Source organism: Sporobolomyces koalae (assembly GCF_050403365.1).
Source record: "Sporobolomyces koalae JCM15063 DNA, S_koalae_JCM15063T_v1_ctg11, whole genome shotgun sequence".
NCBI lineage: Eukaryota > Fungi > Basidiomycota > Microbotryomycetes > Sporidiobolales > Sporidiobolaceae > Sporobolomyces > Sporobolomyces koalae.
The window spans coordinates 212,073-233,740 of record NW_027481760.1 but is presented as its reverse complement, the minus strand read 5'-3'; the positions used below and the strand labels follow the sequence as shown (position 1 = coordinate 233,740).

At 55.2% G+C, this 21,668-nt stretch overlaps 11 protein-coding genes across 11 annotated transcripts; 5 read left to right on the top strand and 6 right to left on the bottom strand.

Moving 5' to 3' along the window:
• Positions 1–167: 167 nt before the first annotated feature.
• JCM15063_001157 (uncharacterized protein) lies at positions 168–1,624 on the top strand (the record flags this gene model as incomplete). The annotated part of the gene is made up of 8 exons (XM_076677946.1): positions 168–213; positions 416–477; positions 540–729; positions 802–914; positions 966–1,051; positions 1,108–1,157; positions 1,210–1,333; positions 1,405–1,624. 8 exons carry the CDS (start codon positions 168–170, stop codon positions 1,622–1,624), a joined length of 891 nt encoding a protein of 296 aa, XP_076534902.1.
• A 310-nt stretch (positions 1,625–1,934) lies between these two features.
• JCM15063_001156 (CIA30 family protein) lies at positions 1,935–3,057 on the top strand (the record flags this gene model as incomplete). The annotated part of the gene is made up of 6 exons (XM_076677945.1): positions 1,935–2,001; positions 2,072–2,179; positions 2,256–2,395; positions 2,467–2,590; positions 2,664–2,865; positions 2,943–3,057. The coding sequence occupies 6 exons, from the start codon at positions 1,935–1,937 to the stop codon at positions 3,055–3,057; spliced, it is 756 nt and encodes a 251-aa protein (XP_076534901.1).
• A 914-nt stretch (positions 3,058–3,971) lies between these two features.
• Positions 3,972–6,713, top strand: JCM15063_001155 (sugar porter family MFS transporter; the record flags this gene model as incomplete). The annotated part of the gene is made up of 15 exons (XM_076677944.1): positions 3,972–4,093; positions 4,162–4,260; positions 4,322–4,344; positions 4,396–4,461; positions 4,517–4,573; positions 4,707–4,863; positions 4,932–5,193; positions 5,263–5,281; positions 5,347–5,581; positions 5,641–5,883; positions 5,941–5,991; positions 6,055–6,139; positions 6,203–6,276; positions 6,340–6,395; positions 6,466–6,713. 15 exons carry the CDS (start codon positions 3,972–3,974, stop codon positions 6,711–6,713), a joined length of 1,797 nt encoding a protein of 598 aa, XP_076534900.1.
• A 741-nt stretch (positions 6,714–7,454) lies between these two features.
• Positions 7,455–7,877, top strand: JCM15063_001154 (uncharacterized protein; the record flags this gene model as incomplete). Its single annotated transcript, XM_076677943.1, has 2 exons — positions 7,455–7,619; positions 7,749–7,877. The coding sequence occupies 2 exons, from the start codon at positions 7,455–7,457 to the stop codon at positions 7,875–7,877; spliced, it is 294 nt and encodes a 97-aa protein (XP_076534899.1).
• Positions 7,878–8,136: 259 nt separating this feature from the next.
• Positions 8,137–8,484, bottom strand: JCM15063_001153 (uncharacterized protein; the record flags this gene model as incomplete). Its single annotated transcript, XM_076677942.1, has 1 exon — positions 8,137–8,484. One exon carries the CDS (start codon positions 8,482–8,484, stop codon positions 8,137–8,139), a length of 348 nt encoding a protein of 115 aa, XP_076534898.1.
• Positions 8,485–8,799: 315 nt separating this feature from the next.
• Positions 8,800–10,811, bottom strand: OST1 (dolichyl-diphosphooligosaccharide--protein glycotransferase subunit OST1; the record flags this gene model as incomplete). The annotated part of the gene is made up of 6 exons (XM_076677941.1): positions 8,800–8,928; positions 8,990–9,128; positions 9,204–9,641; positions 9,697–9,830; positions 9,919–10,264; positions 10,486–10,811. The coding sequence occupies 6 exons, from the start codon at positions 10,809–10,811 to the stop codon at positions 8,800–8,802; spliced, it is 1,512 nt and encodes a 503-aa protein (XP_076534897.1).
• A 365-nt stretch (positions 10,812–11,176) lies between these two features.
• On the top strand, positions 11,177–14,099 carry JCM15063_001151 (uncharacterized protein; the record flags this gene model as incomplete). Its single annotated transcript, XM_076677940.1, has 10 exons — positions 11,177–11,254; positions 11,386–11,496; positions 11,562–11,587; positions 11,650–12,438; positions 12,505–12,683; positions 12,752–12,986; positions 13,055–13,174; positions 13,248–13,385; positions 13,458–13,642; positions 13,717–14,099. 10 exons carry the CDS (start codon positions 11,177–11,179, stop codon positions 14,097–14,099), a joined length of 2,244 nt encoding a protein of 747 aa, XP_076534896.1.
• A 394-nt stretch (positions 14,100–14,493) lies between these two features.
• Positions 14,494–15,884, bottom strand: JCM15063_001150 (uncharacterized protein; the record flags this gene model as incomplete). The annotated part of the gene is made up of 5 exons (XM_076677939.1): positions 14,494–14,943; positions 15,017–15,161; positions 15,225–15,608; positions 15,679–15,763; positions 15,875–15,884. The coding sequence occupies 5 exons, from the start codon at positions 15,882–15,884 to the stop codon at positions 14,494–14,496; spliced, it is 1,074 nt and encodes a 357-aa protein (XP_076534895.1).
• Positions 15,885–16,142: 258 nt separating this feature from the next.
• On the bottom strand, positions 16,143–17,013 carry JCM15063_001149 (uncharacterized protein; the record flags this gene model as incomplete). The annotated part of the gene is made up of 2 exons (XM_076677938.1): positions 16,143–16,370; positions 16,960–17,013. 2 exons carry the CDS (start codon positions 17,011–17,013, stop codon positions 16,143–16,145), a joined length of 282 nt encoding a protein of 93 aa, XP_076534894.1.
• A 141-nt stretch (positions 17,014–17,154) lies between these two features.
• Positions 17,155–18,698, bottom strand: JCM15063_001148 (uncharacterized protein; the record flags this gene model as incomplete). Its single annotated transcript, XM_076677937.1, has 4 exons — positions 17,155–17,574; positions 17,650–18,172; positions 18,231–18,458; positions 18,535–18,698. 4 exons carry the CDS (start codon positions 18,696–18,698, stop codon positions 17,155–17,157), a joined length of 1,335 nt encoding a protein of 444 aa, XP_076534893.1.
• Positions 18,699–19,500: 802 nt separating this feature from the next.
• NCS6 (Ncs6p) lies at positions 19,501–21,406 on the bottom strand (the record flags this gene model as incomplete). Its single annotated transcript, XM_076677936.1, has 8 exons — positions 19,501–19,613; positions 19,690–19,834; positions 19,906–20,019; positions 20,099–20,295; positions 20,371–20,490; positions 20,564–20,681; positions 20,754–20,872; positions 21,130–21,406. 8 exons carry the CDS (start codon positions 21,404–21,406, stop codon positions 19,501–19,503), a joined length of 1,203 nt encoding a protein of 400 aa, XP_076534892.1.
• Between the last annotated feature and the right edge of the window lie 262 nt (positions 21,407–21,668).

Sequence of the window (21,668 nt, the reverse complement as noted above, 5' to 3'; positions counted from 1 at the left end):
GCTATCGAATCGAGCTAGTCCAGATGATGACCGCTCCGAGCGTTCGTTTCCCTTTTCCTCCTCGAGTCTGACCCGGCATCGCCCAATATTTCATTCGTGTCTCACACTAGCGTGATTTCTTCCTTACAATAGCGTTCGAGCTGATTTGGGGCGCGCTCGTCTCCGCGATGCAGCGATTCCCGTTCGCCCCTTCGAGCCTGCTGCCCATTGCGCGTGCATCTGCTCGCACCTGTTTTCCTGTCTTCGGCATGTCTTTTCGCTGTAGAGGTCAGCCGGCTCGACTCGATGCGGCAGAATAGGTCGAGACACGCTGTCTATCGCCCGGCGCGATTGTGCAGTCTCCTCGTGCTGATTTCGGCTCGGTGCACACTCGGCGCAATCTCTGATGAGCCCAGATGGACATCGTCAACCATAGTCACCGAGGAACAAAGCTTGGGCTTCTTCAATCCAAGGTCGAATGGGGGTGCCTGGTCCAACGTACGTTTGGATAATCTGTGGCAGCCCTTGCACGACCACTGATTCTTTTTCGCGCTCGACAGACCTGGAACAACGACCGGGTCACCGGTGAGCCGCTCAACGTAGTCATCTCGTCACTGTCTGATCCCGCGGTCCCGACATACGATGGATTGCTCGATTACTGCTCCTCGCTCCGTTTCAGCCCTCAATGTTTCCAATGGTACGAGGAAAGGTCCCAGCAGGCAGCGAATCTGGGTGATGGCAACGGACCCTGTGAGCGTCCCTCTGCGACACTGCGTGCTGTCCGACCTCTTGAAGCTGACCCTCCCTCGACCGTCCTCCTAGTAAATCAGACGACAATCTTCCGGTACAAGTATGACGACCCGGTACTCGGTACTTGCTCACAGACGCTACAGGGCGGGAACCACTTCCGCGTGTTTCAGCAGAACGGAACCAACGTCAGTCTGGCTTACCTTGAAATTACCAACGCTTAGACTAATTCCGACTAGAATGGACAGGCCAACTCGGGCGCGTGGTTCCGCGCAGCACCCAAGACTCAGTACCTCGCAAAGAGTCACATGATCATACTCAACGGGTCTGTGGGCAATCCTGAGCAATACTCGTGCCTGTCTCATCGACGGTTTCTTGCAGTCATGACCTCGGACGCGACGAGATCGTCTCGCTAGCGTCCCGTGCAAACGGTACAAGATGTCCCGTTTCGAACACGCTGTACTCGACCGACCGAGGTCAAAGCCGTTCAGGGTGAAGTGTACCTCGGCAAGCCCTCGGCAACAGTTTTCAACCACGGCATCTCGAGCGACGGAAGGATTGCCGTACTGACCGTGCGCATAGTTGAAGTCGGCAACGGTAGACGGCTGTGAGTCTAGAACTTTCTGCCAGCTCCAGAGAACCGGCGCTGACTGTTTTCGCCACCATCGTGAATGCTAGAAGCTCGAACTGGTTCTTCGCAATCCGATTGCCGGAGCTCCTCATCCTCGTCGGCCTCATCATCGTTCTTGTGCCCGCGCTCGGCGTCTTCATCTGTGTGCGCTACTACCATAGCCGCAAGCTCCAGCAGCTCGGAGCGCGCGCCCCACCAGCTTCAGACTCGACTCGGCAGGCGTATCCCGGGAAAGAGGAGCATCCGCTGTTGAATCGCAGTGTGTGACTTGTCTCCGTAACCTCAGTTCTGAAGAATGGGGAGCAAGGGGGTTGAGGTGTCCATTCGATAGGAGCGAGGGAAGTGCGCGAGCCGATTGCGCGACCCTCCGTTAAACATCGCTCCCCGCTGGTAGCTGTTGACAGAATCGTAGCCTGTGACATGAATGTGACTGGATGAAACTGTATGACCAGATATGACATTTATCCGATGTGCGATTCCGCAGTTTGAGCACTTGCGCGAGATGTTCACCGAGCACTTCTCGCCTCTACACCATTACCTCGATCTACGCAAAACTCTACACGTTATATCGTACAACATGACTTCTGCCTGGAGATCCTACATCAACCGCTCGCTGGAGCATCTTCGAGATCGTTCTGCCGAAGGTCAGTCTCCCCACCTCTCGCCTGCTCGCCTCTTCAACGATAGACTCATCTGTTTCATGCGGTCACACAGTGCTGCGTGCAAACCCGAGCCGAGGTCACGGAGATGTGTTGCCCCTCTTGTCGCTCAACTCTGCCGAAGAGATCAACCAGTTCGCACTCGGCTGCGATGCAGATTTGGGTTAGTCCTGAACCTATCTCTTGACGCCTCTAGATCCAGATCCTGCGTACTCAATCCCTCCAATCGCGATCGACAGGTGGCAGAAGCAGTGTCACGCTCGATCTCGGACCCGAAGGCAAAGGCAGATTCTACGGCGCGCTCAGTAGCGAATTGAACGCTGGCAGGAGGAAGGACGGAGTCATCGAACGTGGCGGATACGCTGGATTCCGGAGCAAGGTGAGCGATCTCGTGCACCGTCGTCACCCCTGTCTTCCGCCGATGTTGATCTGCTGCATCATTACCTCCAGCAACGCACGACATTGTTTGGAACGAGGACATGGGATACTTCACTGCACGATTTCTTGAGACTGAGGGTCAAGAGCTCGGGCGACGGAATGCGATACTTTGTCAACATTCAAACGGACGGACCCGGTTCGTCTTGGCCACCAAATCCTACTCGCGAGGCGAACGCTCCAGTGATTGACGTTTGAGACGTGATCTACAGTGCGCTCTGACCTGTTCCAGCATCGGCTTTGGCTGCCAGAACCTGCTTCCGATACAGCCCCCCATGAATGGACCGACGTCTTGATTCCGTTTTCCGACTTTACGCTCACCAACTCGGGAGACCTCAGCGAACAACAAATGGAAATGCTACGAACCCGAGTCAGAACGGTCGGCATCAGCGTTCTCGGACCCAAGGAGGGCAGGCGAGTCGAAATTTCCATTCCGATGCGATAATTCGCTGGCGCTTACCTGTCAAATCGATCTGTCCTTGCTGGAACAGGTACGAACTCGGCATTGACACGATCGACGCAGTGACTATCAATCCGGGTCGTTCTTCGCGATCCACACTGAACAAGCTGCCGCCTCAGTGCGACTCGAACGGCAACCCATTGTGACTGCTTCGAAATGTACGCAATGCTTGATAATAGTTTGTGATCTATTCCCACTTCAATTCTCTCGTAGAGCAATACAGTAGCTGTCGCGAGCTCTTTTAAGTCAGCGCTTGCCACTGAGCTAGTAGCGAGAAGGCCCAGCAGAGATTGCCACTCGATCATTTGCGCTGTGTCTGTTCAAAGCTGCTCGTGTCTGCGACGACGATCACACATTCTCCTCGAGAATTCGAGGCTCGATCGACATGAGGATAGCGCGGGTCGACGCGGAACCGCCAAAATATCGCAGATCGCGGAAAAGATCGCAGACTCGCGCCTCGTCTCTCCAACCAACGCGGACCAAAAATAGCAGCGTGGCTCCTCGCTGCGGCTCCTCATTGGCTAATCCCCGAGCTTCGAGGTCGAGGATCCCCTGAAAAAGAAAAATGAACTTTCTCTCCAGTGATGTCATCGGTCGAACTTTTTTGGAGAGAAGGCGGGTACGACGGGGAAAAACCTGGAGACAGCGTGAGGAGAAGAAGGTGACCTGCGCGCTGTTTCCGACAGCCCGAGCTACTCGAGACCTTCCAGACGCCACGCCAACGTATTTGACAGGCGAGCGTATTGCAGGCTCGACCTAGGTGAAGCGCGGTTGACGTGGCGAGGAAACTGTAAACCTTCCCGAGGCAAGCGAGCTTTGGAGAGATCTGCTGGGCACGGGGTCCCCAGATGAGCGTTTCCTTACAATGACGCCGCGCAAAAGAATATGGATCAACTTATTAGCTCCGAACCGGATCCACCGATGCCCTTCCCCGGATGCGGGCAGAAAAAGTGCTGGTCCCTCCTTCTCTCCCTCTTGTTCACCCGTTTTCCCGCCGTCGTCGTCTATTCACCCTCGACATCGTCGTTACCAGGAGGAACGACTGACTAGAGACTTAACGATGGGCATCTTTAATCGGAACAAGGAAATGTCGGAGAAAGAGGCTAGCGCTCCCGAACAACAGACGCCTGCAGCACAGCAAGTCGTGTTCGATGGAAGTGGAGAGCTGCCCAAACACGCTGCGTAAGTAGGCAGTCGGGCATACCGCGGCCACTCGAAGAACACGCAGCTTACGTATCGTCTGTGCACAGTGTCAACAAGGATGGCATTCCCACCTACATGGGCACTTGCGGTGACGCTCTCACGTGGTGGATCACTGTAGCTGCATCGGCTGGCTTTGCGCTTTTCGGGTGAGTCTTTCGGGAGAAAAGGCGTATAGCGCTCGCACTGACCCCTTGTGCGGTTTCCCAGATACGACCAAGGTCAATACTATCGTACGGTTTCCTGATCGGATTGTAGCTGATTTCACATCGCGTTTGAAACAGGTGTCATGTCGGGTATCATCAGTGCCCCTCAGTTCTTCGAGACTTTCCCTGCCTGCGACCCTGCTGGTTCGTCAAGCTACTTTGTCATCTCAAGTATTCCGCTGACATCTTCCACCTACAGAGCAAGGCAAATACCAAGCATCCATCCTCCAAGCGCTCTATGTCGCCATCTACGAAGGTACGCAGCATTGGACGATTGAGGACGAGAGGGAATTGGCAGGTCCACACAAGTTGAACCTGCCAAAGCCCCCTCGTTCTCACCATGGCTGCATCTTTTAGGTTCACTGTGCTGACTGTCAATTATATTGCAGTTGGCTGCTTGATGGGAGCAATCTGCGCTTTGATGTTCGGTGACAAGATTGGACGTCGCAAGATGATGTTTTCGGGCGCGGTCATCCTCTCTCTCGGTGTTTTGATTCAGGTCACTTGCTTCGACGGTCACTGGGCCGGAGGACAATTCATCATTGGGTTCGTCTTCCTTCGAATTCCTGTTTATGTATCGTATCATATCTGATTGGTCTCCGCCTCTTTTTCAGTCGAATTGTCACCGGTCTCGGCACTGGATTCCTTACCTCGACGATTCCTACCTGGCACGCAGAGTGTGCCAAGGCAAAGTCTCGCGGTTTCGCCGTCTTCATCGAAGCCGCCATGATCTCGTCCGGTACGATGGTGGCGTACTGGGTCGACTTGGGTTTCTCGTACTTGCCCGGTTCCGGATCGTGGCGTGGACCGATCGCTATCCAGGTTCTCTTCGCCGTGCTCGTTGTTGCTCTCGTTTGGTTCCTGCCCGAATCTCCTGTGCGTTTGATCCTCTTTGGCACGGTCGCGAACCTTGCGCTGATAACGGTAAACCTTTGTTTCCTACAGCGCTGGTTGGCTTCGAAGAGTGAGTCATCCCGTTTTAGCATTGTCTGTACTCGAGCCAAGCTGAACACAAGTTCTTGCGTCTAGGGCACTTCCGCGAAGCTCAACGTGTTGCCGCCGCTCTCGAACCTGCGCCCTTCAACTCGGAAACCGTCATTCTCCAAGTTCGCCTCATGATCGACTCGCTTGATGGTGTCACCCGTGCATCGAAGCTCGATCTGATCACCAACGGACCGACCCAACATCTTCGCCGCATGCTCATCGGCTGCTCGACGCAATTCTTCCAACAAGTCGGAGGTTGCAACGCCGTCATTTACTTCAGGTCAGTCACGGCATCGCCACCGTCTTCATCCCAGATGCTGAACAAGATCTCCTAAACAGTACGCCCATCTTCGAAGAGTACCTTGGACTCGGTCGCAAGCTCTCCCTCATCCTCGGAGCCGTTCTTGCAACTGTCTACGCCCTTGCTGCCTGTGTCTCGTTCCCTCTCGTTGACCGTGCTGGACGTCGCAAGCTTTTCTTCATTGGTACTTACGGACAAGCGATCTCGATGTTCATCATCATGGCGTGTCTCATTCCCGATCACGACGCCCACCCGAATGTTGTCAAGGGTTCGGTCTTCGGGTAAGCGAATCTCAATGTCCAGGTTGAACTCGTTACTGATCCGGGTTTTTTTCACAGAATTTTCCTCTTCCTCACGTTCTTCGGTTTCACTTGGCTCGAGTTGCCCTGGTGGGTTAAAAGTCGGTGAACATCCGCCTGATTTCTTATTACTAACAGCTTGAACTTGAACAGGTTGGTTCCCGCCGAGGTCAACCCCTTGAGGACCCGTACCCAGGCCAACGCCGTCTCGACCATCTCGAACTGGATCTTCAACTTCGTGCGTTCCACACAATTCTGTCATTGACGACGATGCTGAATATGCTTGTTATGCCCTATTCAGACTGTCGTCATGTTCACGCCTCCTTTCCTGGCCAAGACTGCCATCGGCACTTTCGCATTCTTCGGCGCTGTCAAGTAAGTTTGTCCACCATTCTAGATGCTCAATCTTTACTTACGCTTACTCCATCTCGAAAACAGCCTTTGCTTCCTCCCTGTCATCTACTTCTTCTATCCCGAGACCGCTGGCCGGACTTGTGCGTGCCCCTTCTTCTTCATCCTCGCCGTGACCCATCGACTGATCTTCATGTCTCCTCCCATTCACAGTGGAAGAGATCGACCTCATCTTTGCCAAGGGTTACGCCGAGAAGCGCTCCTACGTCAACGTTTCGATGACGATGCCCAAGCTCGAGCACAGCGAGGTTCAATCCGAACTCGACCGCCTCAGCGCCGAGTACAACGCTCGCAAGGGCATTGTCGGAGAGGAGGGACCTAGTTCGGACAACAACACGCTCGCTGAAGCAGAGGTTGAAGCGAATGCCGACGCCAAGACGACTCAAGCTCGCAAGATTTAACAGACCATCGTAGATAGCTCTCGCATACCTAGACTTATATTCTATAATACACTAGAAGTTTCTCGTCCTGCTCCAAAGCCTCGTAACACTCGGGAGGTGATTTGGCAACCTTTGGTAGGAGCATCTTCCGAGGGTGCGGCTTTGTCTTCCTGGTCTACTTGAGAGTATATCCCCCTCCTCAGAGATCCGCCTCACACTTGTCTGAAGAGCTGCGACGGGGCCAGAATCGAGGATCATCGCGAGCAAAGGGACCTTCCTAGGTCCGAGCATTGGCAGGTTGCGTATGATCGTTCTCACCCCGAAAGGGGGTAGTAGCGCTTGTACGATCCTAATATCAGATACGTTCAGGCCTGCGAGCATCCGTGATCCGGTTGTCCCCATGAGACGATGATGTCGATCCACGATCGCGAATGAGCGCATAACTCAGATCGGCTCCCCCACATCGTATACTGTACATTCTTCTCCTCCATTTCCTCCCTTCTACGGGATCACTATCACCTGGAAGCTACGCCATGCTCAGATCGACTCGACTACTCTTCGCTACCCAACGCACCTGCGTCGCCCGTCCGATCGTGAATGCTCGATTCATATCGGTGACACACTCGCTTCAGCAAGAATCGTCTGGTCAAGGCATGGGAGAGGTAAGCCCATTATTCCAGCTCGAAGTAATCCGCACCTGGATAAGTAGAACTAGTACTGAGACGTGTCGATCCATTTCATCGCCAACCTGTCCTTACCATTATGATTCAAACGGTTCTCTCTCGCCTCCAATGTAAATTCGGACCAAACGAACAGAAGAAGGATGTTGGTGGATCGAACCCCGTCTCTGCACGTGGCGAAGGGGTTAAGAACTTTGCGAAAAGCGTTGCCGAAGGAGCTCAAGGGATCGCTCAAAAAGTGACCGGCGTAAGTCTCAATTTCCTCTTCTGTTCAAAACAATCTCCGTGAAGGCAGGCAGTATCGTCGACGAGTAGAACCTCGGAACAAAAAAGACGCTGAGATTCGCATACTTGTGTGTGTGCCCGCATACTGCAGAACCACGAGGGCAACCCGAACGCGAAAGATGGGGGATTTTCCGGAGGAAAATACCAGAACGAGGAGGAAGTCGAGAAGGGCATGAAGACGGGCGTCGACAAGAAGGGAGACGAACAAAGCAGCATCTAAGGAAACAATGTAGTGTTGCTAGCTTTCTTGCTGTACATAAGTAGTCTACATCTATACGTTGGCTTTCACGGACAACGCGTCTTGAAGAGAAACGCTGCGTTTAGCCAAGGCAGAAGAACCATCAGGCCAGGCCGAGGATTCTCTAGAAAATCGAGAAGTGAATTGCTTACGGCTATGTTTCCTTGCCCCTCATCGCGCCTAAATTCGAGGGGACACCTACACTCCCTGAGGTTGTAGTCGAGTCTTTCTGAGAGCTGTCTCAGAGTCGCGTGCCGTTTGAGTTGCCTTGATCTTCAGCAGCCTGTATCCGTCTCCTGACGTCGTCTGGCACTCCGTTCCACTCGTTCGAGATTGGCTGGCTCATGAGCTTGTCTTTCGACAAGGTCGGTCCTGCACTCGTGGTCGTACTCGAAGACGGATACGAGCTGTTATTGGGTCGAGGGAGATGTTTCTGTTCCTCCCCTAGAAACAACCGTTTGTACAACAGGATCGAACTCGCGACCAAGAACGGAGTCGAGATTATGATGGTCCGGATCCTGCGTACGGGCAACGACGAGATAAGAATGCAGAGCGAGGGGCACGATCGAGGTTCAGAATGATGAAACATCAGAACTCGAGCACACTCGTGGATGGAGGTTGCAACTCGAGACTTGCCTGCGTGCGTCTGGTGAAAGCTTTGACATGTTGCTAGTGTGGCCAAGAGTTGTGCAGCGGTGCGAGCTGGACTATTTGCAGGCGAAACGCGTACACGCGCGCGCGCTTAGCATGATGCTTCAGAATTGCGCTCAGCTTTCAACTGTTGTAGATGTTTCTCTCATTGACCTCGCTCCCCCTCCAGCGAGGTCGTACAGATCAAGCCTTGTAATGTCTATTTGTCTCGTTTCGAGTCGAATGCAGAGAGTCTAACACCACAATGCACGATCTACTTGCCATCAATCGCAAAGCTCACTCGCTTCATGACGATGACGGCGAGGAAGATGGTACTCAGAACGCCCGCGCATGCGAGCGGCTTTTGCAACAGGTCGACCAGAACCGGTAGATCGTACTCGACCTGTCGTGGAACTAGTGATAAGTTACCGGGAATATTACAGAAGTGAGAACATTAGACTTACGAGCACGTTCTCCCCGTGTCGCTCACTGCATCCTTCCTTCACGAGGATGACAGTCGGCCGCCCAATCGAGTCGAGGTACGTCTTGACGATTTCAAGTGGCTGCTCCTCGACCGGGAACGGCGACAGCGTTCGCACGTTGCTGATGAACCAGGATATAGAGTTTCAGTCACAGGACGTGCGCGCAGGATATATGTGAAATGTGTTTGGAACGTACCGAGCTCCTTCGGGTAATCGGATCTCGAGCCGCACCTTGTCGACCGCAATGTCCCGGATCGGAGTTAGGAACGGTACGGCGGCGACATACTTGGGTCCAGGTGCTTTCCTGACTCGCAGCCAGTCGTGCAGCGGCAAGTCGTACCCAATCGTGAACGAAAAGTTCCACCCTCCGAGGAGAGGGTACCTCGGCACGAGTTCGAGGAGGGCAGGACTCGGTTTCGACCCGCGCTTCTTCTGACTCGGAAGGAGGACATTTGACCCGGTCATTTGCGAAGGTCTGAAGCGAGAGGTCGAGATGTTGCCGACCGCGTCATAGTAGTACGCGGCGTGTGCGTTCGGCGGCAGCGTGATCGAGAGCGACGTGATCGCGAGGTTGTTCTGTCGGCGCATCATGGTCGCTTTCTGGTGGTCGATGCGGGCAAAGTTGCCATCGAGACTGTCGCGCGACAAGTCAGATCAACACATTGAGCAGTGGTGTTTTGTAAACTCACGCAGGTCCCGAGTTGGCGAGATCAATGTTGTCCTGAATCGCCATGTTGGACCCCCAATGACTCAGCTCGACGACGCGGTCGAGAGTGCGGATTGAAGCGACCGCCTCGGGCTGCTGGTAATGCAGTGCCGCGATCTAGAATGCAAAGTCGCTCGCGCGCTCGTCAATGCTTGCGGTTTTTTCTGCGGGTCCAAACCTCGCTGTGGTCGACCCCAAGACTGACCTGAGGTGGCAAGTGCGTGACGGGGCCTTTTGAGGTAAAGGTGACGGTCGCGCTGCCCTGGGCGTGTGCGACCTCGAAGCCCTCGGGTTCCCTCGCGCTCAACACGCGCGGAGTCGGAGTCTTGACCCTGACCTTGACCTGCTCGACAGTGCTGCGTTGTTCAGGCGAGAGTCCGGCGAGAGGGTCGAGCAGGTCGCCCTCCCACAGCATGTAGATCGACTCGGCATTTTGGGGCAGGACGGAGGGTTGCGGCTTCGCAACGTGCGCGAGGACGGTCGAGACGGTAACGACTGCCTTTTCGCCACTTGTCGGTGGGTTCAACGCGACTGAATAGTAGGTCAAGTCCCTGTCGAGTCCGATGCACGAGCGAAGCGGAGCGTCAGGATACGCTCCTTTGGATGCACGATTCTGCGCTCGCTCGACCTTGCTGAACGCTTTGCTCGAAGAGCACAGGAGCGTGGAGCAGGCGTTTCAAGCGTTGCGATAGTCCAGCTCCACTCGGAAGTCGCGCAGGCCGTGACGTGGTGCAGATTCCGCTCGGAGCGAGGCAAGGAGACACCGACTCACGCATCGTGGCCGACCGGAACGAGGTCGAGCCTGCTTCTCTTGCCTGGCCGGGTCTGAGTGGCCTCGACGAAGCCATGGGTAGGACCGCCATGCCGGATGCCCACAATCCACGCTTCCCCCTGATCATGTGCGCTACCCCGCACGAGCTGATACGTGACGGTTGAGCGGGTCAAGGAGCCTCCTAGCTCGATCGAGGACGAGAGGTGCGTAGGTCGGTAGGCGGAAGCGGGCAGCGACGGACGCGACAAGACGTGCTGCTGCTCGGTCGCAAGCACTGCGCCAATTGCACCGAGCAGTGGCAGTACGAGCGCAGCCCAGGGTCTCATCGTGGGTCACTGGCGAGCGTGATGATTCAGACGGGCGAGCAGGCAGGCTGCGCACGCCGGTCGCGCGCACCGCAGCATGCTATTTCTTTCGTCTTTTCCCCTCGCGTTGCTGCTCCGCTAGACTGCCCAAGTGCGACCCGAAGGACGCGCACCAACAGATCCGCGGTCGGTGCATTCGCGAGCTGACAGAGAGCTTTGCTGCGGGACACCGGGTCTTGAATTTCCTTTCCAGGCCAGGCTTTCCCCACTCGACCCAGACTCGCGAGCCGCCCGCTCCGCTCGAATTGGCCGCCGCACGACCCGTACACATTCGGACCGCGCGCACAAGTCTCGACAACGCCGGACTGTCGCTACCACGCCCGGCCATGAGTACGTCCGAGTCTCCCACGGACTCTGTTCACGACAAACCGGACCTCGATCCGCCCCTCAAACCTCCCAAAAAAGTGGGTTCCTCCCCGCCGCGTACTCGTGTCTGCATCCTACTGACGAATTAGACCCGCCCTGCTTCTCATTTCCGCTCCTGGCCATCCTTACACGGCCCACAATCGATGCATTGTCTGCACATTCAACACAGCCACGAACGACCACCGCGTGCAATCGATGCAGGAAGAAGCGAGGGCGCTGCGACGGCAAGAAGCCCATCTGCACCAGCTGCTTGCGCGCGAACGTCGCCGACGAGTGTGAAGTGAGCCCCGTTGCATTTGTTCCCCACCTCATGCTCCTGCTTACGCTCCTTGTCTGTCTACCTAGTACGAGCTCGGAGGAGACAAGCGCAAGTGAGTTCAGCCTGTACTACTTCTCTGCAGCAGACGTTGCTGATCAGAAGTCCTGCGCACAGACCTTACACGAAAGCAGTCGTTCAAGCTATGCAGCATCGTATCGACACGCTCGAAGCCCAGCTCACAGCTCTCACCGGTACCGCGACGTCCGCGAATCCTGACCTGGACCTCGACTTCAGCGCTGCGCCGCCCAGCGTAGAAGCGCCGGTAAAGAGCCCCGCGAGTGTCAACTACCTCGACAAGACCATCCCGCAAATCTCGCCCGCAGACCGCCTCGACACCTTCCAGGGCGGTCTCGCACTTAACGCGCACGGCGAAGTGCGCTTCTACGGGCCCACTTCGAGTTACCGCGCAGTCCTCGCCGATTCGACCCCGATACTGTCTGACCCGACCACGGTCGAAGCCGTGCGCACGTTCTCGCTCACACGCGCGCCGATCCCGACTGCCGCGCCTGCCGAACCGTCCCTCCCACGCAGACCCCCAGAGCTGTCGGCCGACCTCAAGGCCAAGATCCTCTCACTCGCGTTCGAGTTCTGCTTCTCGCACTACAACATTGTGCCCGAAGCCGAGTTCTACCAAGATTTCCAGCTGCATCCGTACGAGCGCACACAGAACTATTCGCCGTTTCTGCTCAACACGGTTCTCGCGGTCGGGTGCCGCTACCTCGACCCAGACAAGGACGAGTTCCCGCCCGAGATTTGCGGCTTGATCGACGACAAGGAGACGCGTGGCGACGTCTTTATCACGTGGGCGCGTTACCTGCTCGATCAAGAATGGTACTGCCCGGGCGAATCGACGATCAGGGGCCTGCTCGTACTGGCCCTCGTGCACGCTGGCCGAGGGTTCGAGTGAGTCTTCCTCGAACCTTTGACCATCGACCTGAGAAGCTGACTCTGGCTCGATGAATCTCTCAGCGGACCTTGCTTCATATTTCTCAGGCTTGCGTTGTGCCTCACCGAAGACTTTGGCTGCCATCTCGGCGGCCATCGCCTCAACCCGCTCGGAGCTGGGATTCAGGTCGATGCGGCGCACCTCGAATCTCGCAAGAATTTGTTCTGGACGGCTTACTCCTCGGATGTGATTGCATCCATGTGTGCGTCGCATTCATGCTTGGTGAGCATCTCGAGAGAGCTTGCACTGAATCGCTTGTCCTCTGCGCAGATATCGGCCGATCGATCAGCTTCTCGCCTGACGAGATTGACCTCGACCCGCCTCGGATCGTCAACGAGATGGAGTTCTCGGGCGTACCATATCGATCATCAAATTTCCACTGGGCTTCGAGACTGATCTTCTGCGGTTCCAAGATCATGACGACCATTTACTCGCTAAAGCCTGGAATCAGCCTCGTGGCCCGACAAGCCTGTGTACCCGAGATTCATCTCATGCTTGAAAGCTGGTGAGCGTCAAAACAGTCGACGTGCAGTATCCATCCGTGTCGAGCTGATGTCCGCACTGGCTCGTCAGGTATCACGCTCTGCCTTCTCACTTACGAGCTTCGGGCTCAGATCCGAGAAGAGCTCCTCATCCGCACATCATCGTACTCAACTGCGTGTACCATCTGATGCACATTGCCCTGCACCGCCCGTAAGGATGCGAATACCTCGCGCTGCTCGCGACGAATGGGCTCTTGCTAATCCCTAGTGCTCCTTGCTCTCAGTTTTTTCCGTCGTCATTCCCCGACTTCGACCAATATCAGCACTGACAAGTGTTTGTATGCCGCCGCCAACATTGTACGCCTGATCAAACTGCTCAAGAACTCGGCAGGATTGCGAAAGGCGGCACCCGGAATCCAACAGTGAGTTGCAGTCCTGCCACATCGATTCAAGAGCGAGCGACGTCTACTGAGAGCGTGTCCATAATTAATCAGCTCCGCTTTCAACGCTGGAACGATTCTCGCCATCTCAGCGATCGAAGACGGGATCTCCGATACGCCTGAGCTCGACATCGAGCGCAAGCAGAACGCTCGCAAGGACCTCAAGTTCATCGTCGCGAGTCTCAAAGACATTGGTGTGACGTGGACGACGGCCAACACGAGTGCTGGAGTTCTCGAAGGTTAGTTGCGCGCGTTCTGCTCGAGAGTAATTTTGAGCGACGAAGCTGAAGTTTTTGCGCCCGAATCTCCTCAGCTCTCATGTTGCAATGGGAAGTGGCAACTCAAGCTGCTCAGCAGCAAATGCAGCAGCAACAACAGCAGCAGCAACAACAACAGCAGCAACAAGAGCGATACGCCTCACAGCAACCTCCGCAATCGGCCGATTTTCGATTACCTTCCGACCCTGCATTCGGTTCGACCGGTTCAGATTACGCTTTGCCAGACTCGCAACTTCCTCGGTTTGGGGAGTCTTCGTTCGCCGTGCCTCCAGATGATCCGACTCAGGGTCAAGACTATACAGTACCAAACACTTCGACCACCGCTGGCATGGGCTTGGGTTTCATGGCGAATGGTGACTCTGGAGTGACTGAACATTCTTTCGGAGCTTCCTTCCCGTTCATGTTCCCTTCATGGTAAGGTCTTCTCAAAGTCTTCGACTTACTATCACCTGGACTCTACAGTCCCGCTGACTCTCCGCCACGGCGTGCTGCTTCTGCAGGGATGCGGATCCTTCCGAAACCGCGCTTGACTTTTTCGCTTTACTCAATCTTCCCGAGTGTACGTCATTTGAGTCTTCGACGATGTCTGTTCCCGATTGCTGATGGTTCTCTCTTATCGCAATACAGCCGCCCGGCACAGCCGAGCCACTTCCCCCACTGCAGTATCTTAAGATCCAATGTTGTTCCTTGTACCGATAGCACCTGCAAATACCTCTCTGGTCTTGCTTGTCCAAACGCTTCGAGACTCGTAGGATTACAATAGCAAAGCGGGATAACAACAAGGAGCTCCGGATAGTATGTAGTATCACGATTCAAGCCGCATAGTCCAACTTTTCATTCAGATCTCGATCACATTCGGACTCGACCTCCTCCTCAATCTCGATTTCGACGCTAACATCAATCATCGCGAGCTGAAGGTCCAAACTCGTCGGATCGGTCTCGGCTCGATTCGCGTTCAACTCGATCGAGTAACGCGGGAGGTCGACCTTGTCAATTCCGGGTTTCGAACCGCTCTTTGATCCCGACGAGGTCGAACGACGAGTTTGTGAAGTTCCGGTTTCGGACGACGCTTCGACCGCACGCCATACGAGGAGGGCACTCGTTGGGAATCCGAAAACCGCGAAGGCATACATGGGCAAGAGTACGACGACTTGGGCTGGAACCGTTTGCTGGAGTGAAGCTGGGTTCAATGCGGCGTATACGGAAACTGCGAAGAACACCGTAGCGAGCGAAACGAACGCGATGACGGTCGCGAGGAGGGTCTGTGCACCGACGCGAGAAAACCGTCAGACAATCACATCAAAAGCTGACACCGGAGACACGACAGGAATTCACGGTGTAGGTCCGGTTGACTTGTTGCCTGGCTCGAGAACTGGGAAGGTTGGAAGAAAACGCAGTTCTCGTTTGTTTGATGCTCCGACGCAGGGCCGTCAGGTGCAAGAGCGCAATCGTGACGAGCACTATGAGGAGGAACATGACGCTGTACGTCCGTAGCCGTTAGATAATTCGTTGGCGCCGAGAGGAACAACGGGAATGGACGAACGTAACCGCGTAAGAAAGGAACACTTGTCTCCAGGACACAAAAAGGCGCTCCTGCTGCAATACGACTTTCTTGACAAGCGGTAGGGCCGGCGCGAGCTCAAGCAGATTGATAGGCGTGCCGGGGGTCCAACTCTGCGCGAGTCCCCGGAGAAAAGCGTTTACTTCGTTGTAGGTGCCGATCAATCTTGAGAACCGCTTTCCACCGATGATGCCGAGAGGTAGCATGATTGAGAGATAGACGAAGGGCGCAGCAATTCCAACGATGTTGTTCACAGCGGCCCACTTGGCCAACTTGCGCGTACTCTTCGACTTGGTCATAGCTTGAATCAAGAGGCCGGTTCCGAGTGCATGCGCAGCGGCTGCACCTCCAACCCATGCCGGAGTCCTAGATACGACAAATATCAGACCTGGTCATGCCACTATACAGGATCTCACAGGGAAGGAGGTAGACGAACCAACACAAGAAGACCGTAAATCCGAGGTTCGCATGCAGATTCTTCCGGAAAAGGTCGATACACTGAGCGATACAGAATTCGAAGGCTAGTAGCGGAACGAAGGCCGGGATCAGCGAGCTGGACTTTGCTCAGCAGACGTAACTAATTGTGCAGGCCGTCGCGCATACCTGACAGCCAGTGAAGAGACAAGACTTACCGGCGAGCATAACGACTGCGATGCATGACCATGTTAGGGAGAAATGAGGCTTGATGAGGAAGAATGGCGAGCGCGACAGCGAATACAGCCAGAAAATCCCCTTTCGTATCCGGATGGCGACGGATATAATAACAAGTAGCAGTGTGCTAGACATATACGTATCGTCAATATCCGGGAGCGCATCTTCTGGGCTTTCGCGAGGCGCGAAACGCAAGGAGGGCCGCTACGGCCGCTACAGCTTGCAGCATATCGCGGAAGGAATGCTAACTCACGCTCCAAGGATAGCGGCCAAGACGTAGAGCTGCAGTACAGCCGAATGTGGTACTGTCGGTAAAGCGCGCTCGCTTACCCACGCGGATAAAGCAGCGTAAGGATTCTCCGAGGAATCGAGGGTCGATACGAATTTGAGCAGCTCAGCCTCCAGAGCGGCGTCCATGTCGATATCTCGATGCCGCAGTGTCGTGTGAGAGAGTCCACAGAGAACTGAAGCCAAGCTCTGCGCGCAAGACAATCAACACAATATCGGTGCGGTCGCACTGTCTGGCCGACCCGCGCCTGATCGACAAGAGCGGTACGCCTGCAGGGGGAGTTGACCCCTGAATCTCTCTCCGCAGTTCCCGAGGCGCTCAAAAGGTGCCGGCGCCGACGAACGGGACGAGGGAAAGATCCGACATTTCAAGCCCGCAGGGGTCCCGGCTATTCTTTCCAAGGGGGCAACAGCGCAAGCTTGCGAAAATTTGGTCGGTCAATTGGCCGAAGCCGGAAGCTATGCCGCATGCGCAAATCGATTCCCTTTCGAAACTTCCGCAGAGCCTCTACAGTACATCTGTCTGGTGATGAAGCACAACAAGAACGCTCGATACTGTAAACCACAAGAAAGAATGCTCATATTCGGAAGCGAGAGTGGGTATATGCGCGGCAGACTTCCGAAACATTAAAGTTTCTTTTGTGCGCACTTCAGAGCATCTCGATTCTCGATCCTTTTGTCGTCTCGTCGACCTTCCGGGTTTGTCGACGGATGGTCTAGAACGGAAACATGCAGTGCGATGGTGCTGAATTGCATGTACGAAAAATCAGTCGCATACCCAGAGACGGAACTTGGAGCTTGGACTCCTTCGCTGGGCGGTCAAGCTGTTCATTGCACATCGCCGGCAATCGTTGATCGCTCGCCGCTCTCCAGTCAAAGGCTTCGGCTATGAGCGAAAGCGCTGCGCACAGGACAACGTTAACAAACCGATGAATGGCAGTGAAAAATGCATGCGACGCGGCCTAATCCGGTGTCATGACGATTTGTGCTCGGACAATGTATCCCATTTCTCGAGACCTCCCTCCTCCTTGACGAGAACATCCACCGTGACGTTCACGGCCGCCCGACCTCCGCCCCTCCCACCGAGCTCGATCGAGTACTGCTGGGCGTCTGACTGGTGCTTGCGTTGTCGAGAACGACCGCCGCCACTACCAGATGCGTCTGCAGACTCTCCTTGTCTCGAGCCGTCCGCTGAGGGCGCTTCAAGCGCTCTCCAGAGCAGCGAGATGCCTGTCACTGGTCCCAGGAGTGCGAACGGATAGAGAGGTCCGAGAACTAGAATTTGACAGGTCGTGGAGTCTTGCAGCGAGTCGGGGTTGCCAGCCGCGTAACTAGCGACCGAAACGAACACGATACCGATTATTATGAACGCCCCGATGGTCATCTGTAGGGTCTTGTGAGACGCAGAAGAAGCCCGTGAGCTCGAGCCACCCTGGTATCGAGTCCGTGCCAGAGTTTCCGGACTCACTGAGTAGGTGTGCCGGATCTGCAGACTCGCACCCCTGGTTTGAGCGGTGCCATGGAGCTCTTGAGCTGTACGCTTGATCCGTCGACGGAGCGAAGTAAGGTAAAGACCAGCAATAGCCGTAAGGGTACCGACGAGAATGAAGGTAAAGACGTCGTGGACGATGAAGGTTCTTTTCCAACCAGCGACGAAGTCTGCTTGTTGGGCTACGAGTTTGTCGACGAGGGGTAAGGCGGGAGTGAGCGCGAGGACATTAAGCGACTGGCCGTGCGTCCAGGACGTTGCAGCGTTTCTGAGGAACTGGTCGATTTGCAAATATGTTGAGACAGCATCATGGTGGCTTCGTCCGGCAGTGAGGCCGAGAGGGAGTACAGTGGCGAGGTAGACGGGTGGGAACAGCAGACCGACAAGGTTCGAACACCGAGCCCAGCGCGTTATGTCTTTCCTGCCTGATGCGTTGAGATGCGCCAAGTACGACACTCCGAGACTCCATGCAGCGGTTGCGCCCCCGATATTTGGAAGGACCCTGGATCCAAGAATCAGAATCCACCGCTTCCTCATGAGCGATTTGTGGGCAGACGTACCAGATGTTGAAGAACCAGTAACCTAGTCTGGGTCTCAAGTCTTGCTTGAAGAGATGAATGCATTCACATACGTACCCGATCATACAGCCAAGCATGACGACGGCGATCGAGCTCCAACACAGGGAGAAATGCGGTCGGATGAGTGTGGGCGAATGGGACAGCTGAAAGAGCCAGAAGATGCCTTTATGGACGCGAACGAGTATCGAAAGAATGAATAGCACAGCCGTGCTGCTCGAAGAAGAAGCGCAGGTGAGTTAATGGGTATCATGCTGGCGGCTAAGCGAGCAAGACTTGCACTGCGAACGATACAATAAAGAGGTAAAGCTGGATCAGCCCGGCCTGCGGCACACGAGGCACGATCGTGTCCTTGATGAAGTCGGCGAGGTTCAGGTACGGGTTGACATCTTTCGGTATGGTCGCAATGTACCGTAGCAGTTGCTGCTGCAAATCGCCAATATCCGAGGCCATTGACTCCAGCGAAGGGGCGAGCAGAGTTGTGGATGGTGGGAAGAGAAGCGTCAAGATGAGGATGCTTCGTCGTCAAGCGGGTCTGCGGGCCGTGCACACCCAAGTGGATTCGCCAATTTGACGGGAGGGGCCTCGTCCTTCTCGTTTGAAGACTCTACGAACAAGAGCACAGATCGTCGGACTGACAATATCCGGCAAAAGAATCAAACGGGAGAGGTCAGAGCGCTTTGTCGCAGGAACGAAGAAAGGGAAAAGGTGCGCGAGCCCACGTTCGAGGCGTCCATGTTAGCGTGATCGACGCTTTCAATCCTCTGATAAGGGCTATGTGCTCGTGCGATCGCCTGCAGGAAGGGATCTAAGCGATATTTGAGAAAAGCGCGGCAGAGTCGGCGCCTTTCGTAGGTACGCGCTATCGGCCGACTGAAGCCTGCCTCGCACACTTGATCGCATCAGTACAGTGCAGAGTCGTCTTCACTGTCGCAGGTCCGCCCTCGCGTCTCTCTCATGAGCGGACCCGCTCAGGGCGCCCGCGAGAGTGCTTGCGCTAGTGAGAGGCAAGAACTGAGCGCCGCACTCGTCAAGTGGCGCGATGTTCGGCTCGGCTCTCCAGAGACCTGAACCATATGTACAAGCGCGAACGCGCGAACAGCGATCATCCTTGATTCGGTGAACGCTAGGTAGAGTGGCTTTCAAGGTTTCCAAAGAGCTCGCGCACACCGCCGGCTTCCACGATTTCTGAGGCGTCACAGTGTACCTCCAGCTCATCCATAGTAAAGGCACAAGCATGAGGCATGCAACAGCACTAAGCAGCAGCTTCCAGGTCTACTTTGGCCACGCCCTTGTTGAGGCTCTCCAACAACATGCACGCTTGACACAACGGCTGCGATGACAAGGACTGGCAGCGCTGACATTTTTCTGTTCATGCGGATGCGGGAGCCGGGTGTCAGCAGACACGATCACGAATGGGTCACGGCAACGGGGGAGCTCGTACGCTGGACTTGTTTCGCGCCTTTCTTTGTCGCTTTCGTGATGCCTTTCTTTGGAGGAGCATTGGCGAGCTCGTTCGGATCCGGGTCGCCTCCAGCTCTCCGGCCGCTCAGGTTCAGCGACGCGGCCATTGCTTCTCCAGAATAGATCTGCGGGAGAGCAATCGAGCAGGGTGAGTTTCGGATAATCTGGCACACAGTATCTCGGACGTATAACGTACAAGATCGACGATCGCACTCGGTCGAATTGCTTCAAGATCCTTCACGAGAGCTCTTGCGTAACCGCGGTACGCAGTCGGAGCATAAATGCACTCGGTCGAATGATAGTCGAGTTTCTGCAGTTCGCCGCAGTCAATTCGCGCAGTGAGTCGCGCTGACAGCAGCGGAAGATCTAGGAACATGTCAATAGCTCACCTTGAAGTAGGCGTACATGACAATTTCTTTCTCGTATGCGTACTTGAACGGTTTTGACCGCTTGATCGTACGAGGAAGTAGTGATTCGAGATCGGAAGGATCCGACGAGGATGGATCATTCGATGGCGTTGGGTCGAGATCACCTCCCGTAGTGATTGCCGTACATCGTTCTAACCGGGAAATGTCGCCTCGAAGGACTAGAGGAGCATGAAGGACAAAGGTGTCAAGAGGAGAGACACATGGCCTCGTGCAGGATGACCACCAGGGCTTACCATTCATCAGAACCGTCTCGGCGACATCGTCAGCGTTGTGTCCGGTCACAATGTGGTCGACCGTCAGGATGTGCGCGCCCCGGTCGAGCGCTTGCCTCCTGAAGACGCCGCAGTATGTACCTGAATGCAGTCGACTAGCCTGATCAGCCTCGCGGAAAGGAAAGGCAGAACAGCCCAGATGACACAAGCTTACAATTTCCTTTTTTGCCCACTTCGGCCACAACTTTGTCCATCGTCCATCCACCGTACAATTCAGAGTACGACAGAATCTTAAGCGGCAGTCCATACTGCTCTGCGTTCCTCTTGACCGTCTGTGAGCGTAAAGCGAGCCAAGTCAGTTGCTCGTATGATACGACCCGAAAGATTTCTGTCGCGAGACTCACATCAAGGGAAGCGTCTCGATATCCGCTGATTCCCTCATCGATAGACAACAGACACAGGTCGAGACCGTAGTCGTACCGCTCATTCAACAGGGTCATGATGTACGCCAGTACGGTCGAGTCTATAAAACATGTAAATAAAATCAGTTTTCGGTGCTTGCCTTACAATATTCTGCTGTACATGGATGCCTGCGCTCCCATGCACCAGAGACTGTCTTCTCGAGACGCCGCTCGCTATCGTCGAATCTGCGAGGAGTCTTGATCGAAATGCGCCTTCCAGATCCCTACTTTGGCACCAGTGCTTCTCTTTTCGGCGACCCTCAACCTCAGACAGAGGCAGACAGAGCTTGGGATGCCAGCTACAGGAAGTGCGACATACCTTTGCCTCCGGAGGCGCCGATGGCGACGCGCTCGCCTCTCCGAAACAGGACCTTGGGCGAGCCCTCGTCAACGTGCGAGAGCGTTTCGGTGCGGTCGACAGCTTTGCCCTTGCGTCGGCTAGACTGTTCGGCTTGACCGTATCCCATGATGGTGTGGTGAACTTCGGTTTCGAACACTTCGAAGAAACATTCTTTGCACACGGGCTGGAGCGTTTTGGGCCGCCGCAGAATCGCGCGGCGAGCCTGGTCGGCGGGACAGAGTGAACACGGCGCCATCGGTATCGGTGAGGTAGGGAGCGGAGGATGAATGCGAATCAGGTTGATTGCAAGCCGCCAAGATTGATTTCATGTCCGAATCCTTCGACTCTGGAGGCTGATCGAGCTAAGCCGTATGGTCCGTCATACCTTGATACCTCTCAAGAGGGCTTTTTCACCGCGTGTCTCTGATTATTGAGTGCCAAGCTGGCCGCCTCGCTGAAGATCACCTCGGCATGTCGATCTCTTTCTTTGCGACTCGACTCGCTCCTCTCGGCCTCGG